Source organism: Labrus mixtus, chromosome 17 (assembly GCF_963584025.1).
Source record: "Labrus mixtus chromosome 17, fLabMix1.1, whole genome shotgun sequence".
Taxonomy (NCBI): Eukaryota; Metazoa; Chordata; class Actinopteri; order Labriformes; family Labridae; genus Labrus; species Labrus mixtus.
The window spans coordinates 5,233,768-5,241,114 of record NC_083628.1 but is presented as its reverse complement, the minus strand read 5'-3'; the positions used below and the strand labels follow the sequence as shown (position 1 = coordinate 5,241,114).

At 41.0% G+C, this 7,347-nt stretch overlaps 1 protein-coding gene across 1 annotated transcript; it reads right to left on the bottom strand.

The window, feature by feature from the left end:
* Positions 1 to 6,124: 6,124 nt before the first annotated feature.
* Positions 6,125 to 7,070, bottom strand: LOC132992425 (myosin light chain 4-like). Its single transcript, XM_061061686.1, has one exon. It carries the CDS (start codon positions 6,973 to 6,975, stop codon positions 6,367 to 6,369), a length of 609 nt encoding a protein of 202 aa, XP_060917669.1. The 5' UTR covers positions 6,976 to 7,070; the 3' UTR covers positions 6,125 to 6,366.
* Between the last annotated feature and the right edge of the window lie 277 nt (positions 7,071 to 7,347).

The window sequence follows — 7,347 nt, the reverse complement described above, 5'->3', positions numbered from 1 at the left end:
CCTCGTTCTTTCTACGTCATGTATCGTCTCCTGAGCCATGTGCCACTATTTCAATCTCGTTGCTGCTGAAAAAAAAAAAAAAATCCTGTCATATTCCCATCATATTGAAGACTAATTGCTTGAAATGCTTCCTTTACGACAAATTGTCTCTATTTATATGCAAATATCACAAACGATGTTAAAACGCTGCAGCACCTGGCCCTGATTTTTCTCTCAAGCACGATTGGTTGAAATGTTATGGACTCACGTGTTGGCGAGGAGAACTCATTATTGTCCTTGGAGCTGCATCTAATCTTGCCTCTCCACTGCTCAAGGTGAAGAAGTATTGATCCCTGGATGCGCTGTGTGTTGAATGAGCGGTAATGAAAGCAGCTGTGAGGATACAGACTGTTTATTATATAGAGGCTTTGCTGTTCCAACTGTCTCCCATGACAGGCCTTATCTAACAGACACATACTGTATTAAAATGTGTTACTTCTTTCCAATCACGATCCTCAAATGTTAACCTGCATGTGTTTTAAAAGTAACAAAATTGCAGCAAATAATTATCAAGTGTTTAATTGATGTGCTTAACACCGTGATTTAGCATACAGCTGCCCCAGGATAATTCCAGTTGTTTGATTAATCCACCTAATTGTTGTGCTTTAAGAGCCCACAGGGTTTCGGGACAGAAGCCCGCTTTAATTTATGGACAAAATCCGTCTAAATGCGAAGAAGTGGTTCATTACATATCTGAGCTGTAATCTCTGTTAAGCACAGCATCAGGGTGATTACTTAACAGTCATCAGTCAACAGGACACGTGCACACTAATGTCGTTAGTGCTAACAAGCCGGTTGGTGTTGTGCATCACAATGACAGTATCAGCTAGTCAGAGGCGGCTGAATTAATCGCACCAAAAGTTGTACAAATCTGCGTTATGGCTTTTTTCAATGTAGGAGAAGGGACATTTTTTATTTAACGCTGCCATAAAGAAATAATTTGAGAATTAGTTAATTTAGCACACAACAGTTATGAAACTGACTGAAATTATACTTATGCCTCAATTTGAGCCATGAAAGCAAATAAAGACCATCAGCATGAATACTTTTTGTTCCTGTAAAGTTGTTTTTAATGCCTGTAAATGCGTCAGCAGGGTAGTTGTCATTAACAGTAATCAACCAAAACAGTTTCCGTGACAGAGATTGATGGTAAGATACGTTTAACTCAAGTGGCAACCTCCAATGTTGAAAAAATGAAGCAGATGTTGAAATGCAAAATCCTGCAGTTCATTTAGTGTCCACTAGAGGCTGGCTGCAGAAGCACCGGAAGTCACATACACACCCATTTAAAAAATCAGTTTTTAAAGCAGAAATTAACGTGTTTGCAGCCTGATTCAAACACTAAATAGGTCTGATTAGCTGATGTCTCGAGCGGCACACCATGTATTGGGGGAATTTTTTCTATAACTCATCCGTTTTGATTTTATATGAGGGACAAGCATTAGTCACAATAAGGAGCGTAGGTGACCTGAATGACCAGCGGACACAATATAAAGGTTTCTCAAGTAGCTTGAAACTCGCCTCAGCTCCAGTTCTCTGTCGTTAGGTTGACTCAAAGTTAGTGTGATACAGCATTTCCAGCATGGTGACCGCCACCGATGGGACTCCAAAGCTCCCTGCATGAACAGATGGGTGACGTCACTTACTCACTCAGTCCTAATTCCATAAAGACAGCAGAATTAGATTTTTTTTTTTTCAGAAAACACTTACACATACTTACACATCAACAAGGCAAGATCATCAAATTTACCGTTTATTCCACAGGGGGCGCCAAGATTGAAACAAACCTTAAGTTTCTCACAGGAGCTTTACATTTAGTCTCAGTGGAGGGAAATTGCGGACAAAGCTATATTGCATGGCACAAGTCATTGGCATGGCAACCTTTCAAAAGCAAATTAAGTGACTGTAAATATCTGCCATGCTGTCCAAATATGGTCACTTCTGGTGTCAATAAACCAAAATGGCAGTGACCATTAATGCCAAACTCCAGGCTTCAAAAAGAGGGTTAAAAAACAAAAGAGTGATGTCACAATGATTCCAACCACTTATTAAATCCAGTCTACGCTACTGAGCAGTTAGCAATCTGTTCACAGGAGTTTGTAGCTTATAGGTCGAATTTGACGCCTCATCATATTTAAAGAATTTGGCTCACATAATAAGAGGCCATATCAATCAATGATTCCTGCTCTTGTAATCAGAAATCCAGTCAGACTTCTGCGTAAATGAAATTACTTCATCTATTCTTAATAGAGCGGTGAATTTGTTGCTCCCTGTGAAAAATGATCGACTGCCAACAAATGATGGTGGCTGCCCTCGACCTTGGCACACCTAGTTTGACTCCAGGGTTGTTTTATAATCAAGGTTGTCATTTTTCTTTGTCATTACCCTCATGGCAATTTGTAACTGCTGAGCTAAGCAGTGTTAAAATTGCACATCTGGAAATCTTAACCAGAGCTGTGCAGAACTGAGAGATAAATGTCCATTTCACTCGTTCTTATGTTTAAAGGATGCTCATAAGACATACCAGCTCATAAAGGGTTTATATTCCCCTTAGTGGAGAAATCTTTCCCATAATGCAATGTGATGCATTTATGGCAGAAGATAAACAGCAATGCAAGACCAGTATAGAAAATTAAAATTCATGGTAAGAGACAACTCAGGCCTCGTAACACAGTTTGACACCCAAAATAAAGTACAGTGTGAGGTGGCTATAACTGCTTGGTACAGCACACCACATGTTGCCCTTGGCATAATATGAGGATCTCACAAATTACCACTCTAAATGAGAAATGCCACTTGGTATTTCCGTGTGAGTGTGTGTATCAGAGTGTGTGTGTGTGTGTGTGTGTTTATACTGTGTTGTTTTATGCCACCACCTGGGCTGTTAGAGCCATGCAGAGAACAGTTTGTATTTCTGACATTTTAATATTTTGCTCTCCAAAACCCCGACGACGACATAAATCACAGCTATGAAAATTAGAGGCGTCACCGCTTGACACACTCAATAAACATTTAACATGTTGTGTCCACTCTTTGCGCAGGAAATCTTCCCCACAACTAAAAAAACGAAATGTACGAACACAAGCTGGTGGATCCTCTCAGCCAAGAGCTGCACATATTTGACAAAGGACTTTAAAGCTAACAGCTGCTGATTAATCACGATGGGAGCAAATTACTGGCTGCCTCTCAACCGGGTATGAAGCTGGATGCCCAGTGCACTAAGAACCTCCTTTGCATGTACTTGACAGCTGCATAGACGAAGTGCCACTTCTGCCTGTTTAGCTGCATCCTCCTACTCCTTCTACAGTGAGCCAAAAATAGATCCTTAAACACGGTGTATATCAAAAGGCTATTACACATTGGAATTCAATTAATTGGGATAGTGATGCAAAGTAAACCTAGACTCCTTAGACATATTTCCTATGTCTATCAATGAACTGCAGTATTGGCACAGTTTTAACGTTTAACCACTTTATAAACTGAATAGTTTGCTATAATCCCCCCAGTGACTGAGATGTGGAACTTACAAGGCAGCTTCATGATAAAGTAAAATACATGATATAAAATAAACTTTTGGAGAGTATCCATTGGCTTCAACGCTGTTGGCAGAAAATGAGACCCAGTTTAAACTCATAATGTTGGAAAAATGTATTTGTTTAACTGATATACTAAAGTTTTTTAAAGCTTGAGGAACTTTTGGTTTCTCTGTGAATACCTCTAATTACTAGATATGATGCATAAAGCATCCCAACGCTCCTAAAGATATACTTATTGATTTGATATATGCATTAAAGAACACAACGTTTCGAGCCTGACTGGTCTCTTCATCAGCATCCGATGCACATACAGTATCTAGTGATTTTTTAACGACTCAGTACCTAAATAAGTCATGTGCGTGTGTTCGCTGACTTTTTCAATACCTCTAATTACACATAGCATGGTTATAAGGGCTTTTTTTTTTTTTTAAATATAGTGTAATACTGTCACTTTGTCCGCCATTTTCTGAGCATCCTTTTTACATCATGTCTTTCCCCTTGAGACTCCCAACCCCCACCCTCCCATTTGACAGGAAAAACCCTCAAGCTATGAGAGACATGTGTGAACAAACAGCTCAGGGAGATATCAGTGGTTGACTTTACTGACATGTTCTAGGCATTTTCAGGAGTGTATGTGTAAGAACAGCTAATAAGGCTTATTCATCGAAATGTTGGTCACCACAAATGTGTTTAAAATGTTGTTACAGCAACTGACATGAAAGTCCTCTTGAGTCAGCCTAAATTGGAGTTCTCCTGTCAGTTGACCATTAAGTAACTTTGCTGGGCATCGATTGTTGAAAATCTCTTGCACTGTGAACTGTGAAAGAGATTTGTTACCCCTGTTGCTTTTAAACCTAAAATCCCAAAGCTCACATACTACCTTTTATGTCTTTTTTTTTTCCTGCTCTTGGTCTGCTTTTGACATTGAGTAACAGATTTCTCATCATGTGGGTTTCCCGTGTACTATCAACTCCACTGCAGCATTTTTTTTTTCAGCCTTTTAATACTTTGAGCTCACTGGTCCGTGAGGTTGAGTTCCAACAGCTCTCCACAGACCCTCACATAAACCATGACTGTTTCCATTACATGAACAACAGGTCAAATGTTTTCTACCTACTCAGCCCAAAATGATAGGGGGCAAGAGTGCCACTGACTTTTGAAGAAAGCTGAACAAGTAGGATTCTAATCCGAGTCACTTACGCCCCCCAGTGGTAAGAATTTGCTTAATGCAGCTTTAAAATCTTTTAATTGCAGTGTGGTGGATATGGATGTTTGAGAAAACACTTGCTGGCTTCTTTTACAATTTTCAGGAAAGAATCATTTACAACATCGCTTTCACCTAATTTTCCGATTTAACTCCATCACTTTGATGATCATATCCCATGATAAGTAGGGTTGTGATGATACCAAAGTTTCTAACTTTGTTACGATACTAGTAAAAAATTGTACCATATTGATACCTTGGTGGTTTGGATACCACGGCAATGGAAATAGAAGTCCTTGTCACCCTAAAATGGGTACTTTCTTGTCTTTAATTACTAATTTGGTTCTGAAACATTGCCACTGTATTTGTGCAATTTAAACATGATCTCTGCTCTGCTCTTTGTCTGTTTGTATGAGACATCAAGGCTGCTCCATAGGGGGGGGGGGGAGCTTTCTTGGGCCCTGTAGCATGGGGGCCCCCTCACAAAAACCATGGTCCATCGTAAATTAAAGCAATGACCACCACATTTTAATTTTAAACCCTATTACTCAAACAAAAGTTATTAAAGCAACAAATATTGTTTGTATTTATTGTTGCTTCAGTAAAATTAAGCCTGTTTCAACATTTAAAGCCCCTCTTTTTTTAATGGTTTGTGCTTTTATTTTGTAATGTTAACGTCATGCCTATCGCAGACAGGACGAGGAGGTGAGTCTTATCCAGGAGGCCAACACTGCTGATCCAACATGCATGTGTTGATATTGTAAAATTAAATTTGATGAGGGCCCGTTCACTGGGCCTTTGAGGAGCCCAGACATTTTCTGTGTGTTCTTAATCATGAAAAAATGTATTTTAAAGACTATTATCTATATGCTGAAAACCAAATTTTAGAACTCTGGCATACATTTTTTGCTTTAGAAATCCTACACAAAACGTTCTGTCAGCCACTGCCAAGGAAATGTGGGCCTGTCCTTGGAGCACCTGTCCTATAGTTGTCAAATGGAACTGGATGTGTGTGTGTGTGTGTGTGTTTGTGCGTCCAGAATGTGGGAGTATATCTTGATCCACAGCAGCTGCCCCTCAAGCACAATGACAAGCACGCTCATTCAAACCCTCTTTGTGCAACGCAAAACAGAATCAAATCTGTTCTATTTTCAGACGCAGCCAAAGCCGATTTGTTTGTTCTTTTCATCCGAACAATACTTTTTCCTAATCACATTAACACAGTTGATGTGAAAAGTTGAATAGACGCACGAAATGAACACTTTTATCAGCAATCCTGCATGAATCGTTATTTTCTCTTCACATTTAAATGCTGGGTGTACTGAAATGACATTAGCGAGGCAGCTTGTAATCATATTTCCTTTATTAATGGAGCTTTCTGTGAGGACGTCCATTTACTTATCTCACTGGCATTTCATTATATTTCAGGGTGTTTATGGAAAAATAAATAATCATAGGTATGAAGGCCAACATTAACTGCTTTTTCTTGACAGCAGAGTAATGCCACACACTTGGTGACACCCTCACCTCTTACTTGACAAAATGATAAGTAAGGTAGGATGAAGTCTTTCAGGTTAAATGTCCCTTTCAGCCAGAGAGAATATGCTTTACAAAGGAGGCATAGTTGATGCACCCATTGGCATCCTCCTGTCCGGCCATCAGTCTGTCCACCTCGTCTTCCGTCATCCTCTCTCCCAGTGTCGCAAGGACGTGACGCAGCTCGGCTCCCATGATGGTGCCATTTCCTTCTTTGTCGAAAACCCTGAGCCCCTCCACAAAATCCTCAAAGTTGCCTTGATCTTTGGCGCGAGAAATGTGTTGCAGCATTGGCAAGAAGGTCTCAAAGTCCACCAGTTTTGTACTCATGTCTTCTGGTGGTGGTTTACCAAGCACTTTGAGCACATCAGCGTTGGTGGGGTTCTGACCCAGAGCGCGCATCACGTCTCCGCACTGGCCAAATGTGATCTTCATCGCCCCGGTCGGTGTGCGGTCGAACAAGGTGAAGGCCTCCTTGAACTCCTCGATCTGGTCAGAGGAGTACTCAAGGGTGATGCTCTTGGGGTCAAAGTCGGGTTCTTTGGGTGGCTCAGGCAGTGGCTCCGGAGCCGGTGCTGGTTTTGCGGCCGGAGCGGCATCTTTCTTAGGCTCGGGCTTTTTAGGCTCGGGCTTCTTTGGCTCAATCTTCTTTGGCGGCATGCTGTTAAGGGAAGCAGAGGTGAGCTGGGGACTTGCTGAGAAACAAGTTGGAGTCTGAAGGGATTGGAAATGATTCCGGAGCACAGAGGGTCACCTCCTCTTCTAAAGCTTTTATATGTGCCTTCTCTGGGGAGCAACAGAGCAATTTCCAACAGCACACACTATAAAAGGAAGAAACCCGAAATAGATGCCCGTAGCAAGTGATGTCAACATTAAGTATTGTTCTCAGCTGCTCTCATCTTGCCGACAGGGCTATTTGCTGTCATTAGCCAGGGTCCAGTTGCATTAAGCTGAAAATGCTCTGTCTCTCTGATGGACAAAGGGATCAGAGCAGAGTCAATGTATCAGCCCATGAGGTAGACAGACCAAAAT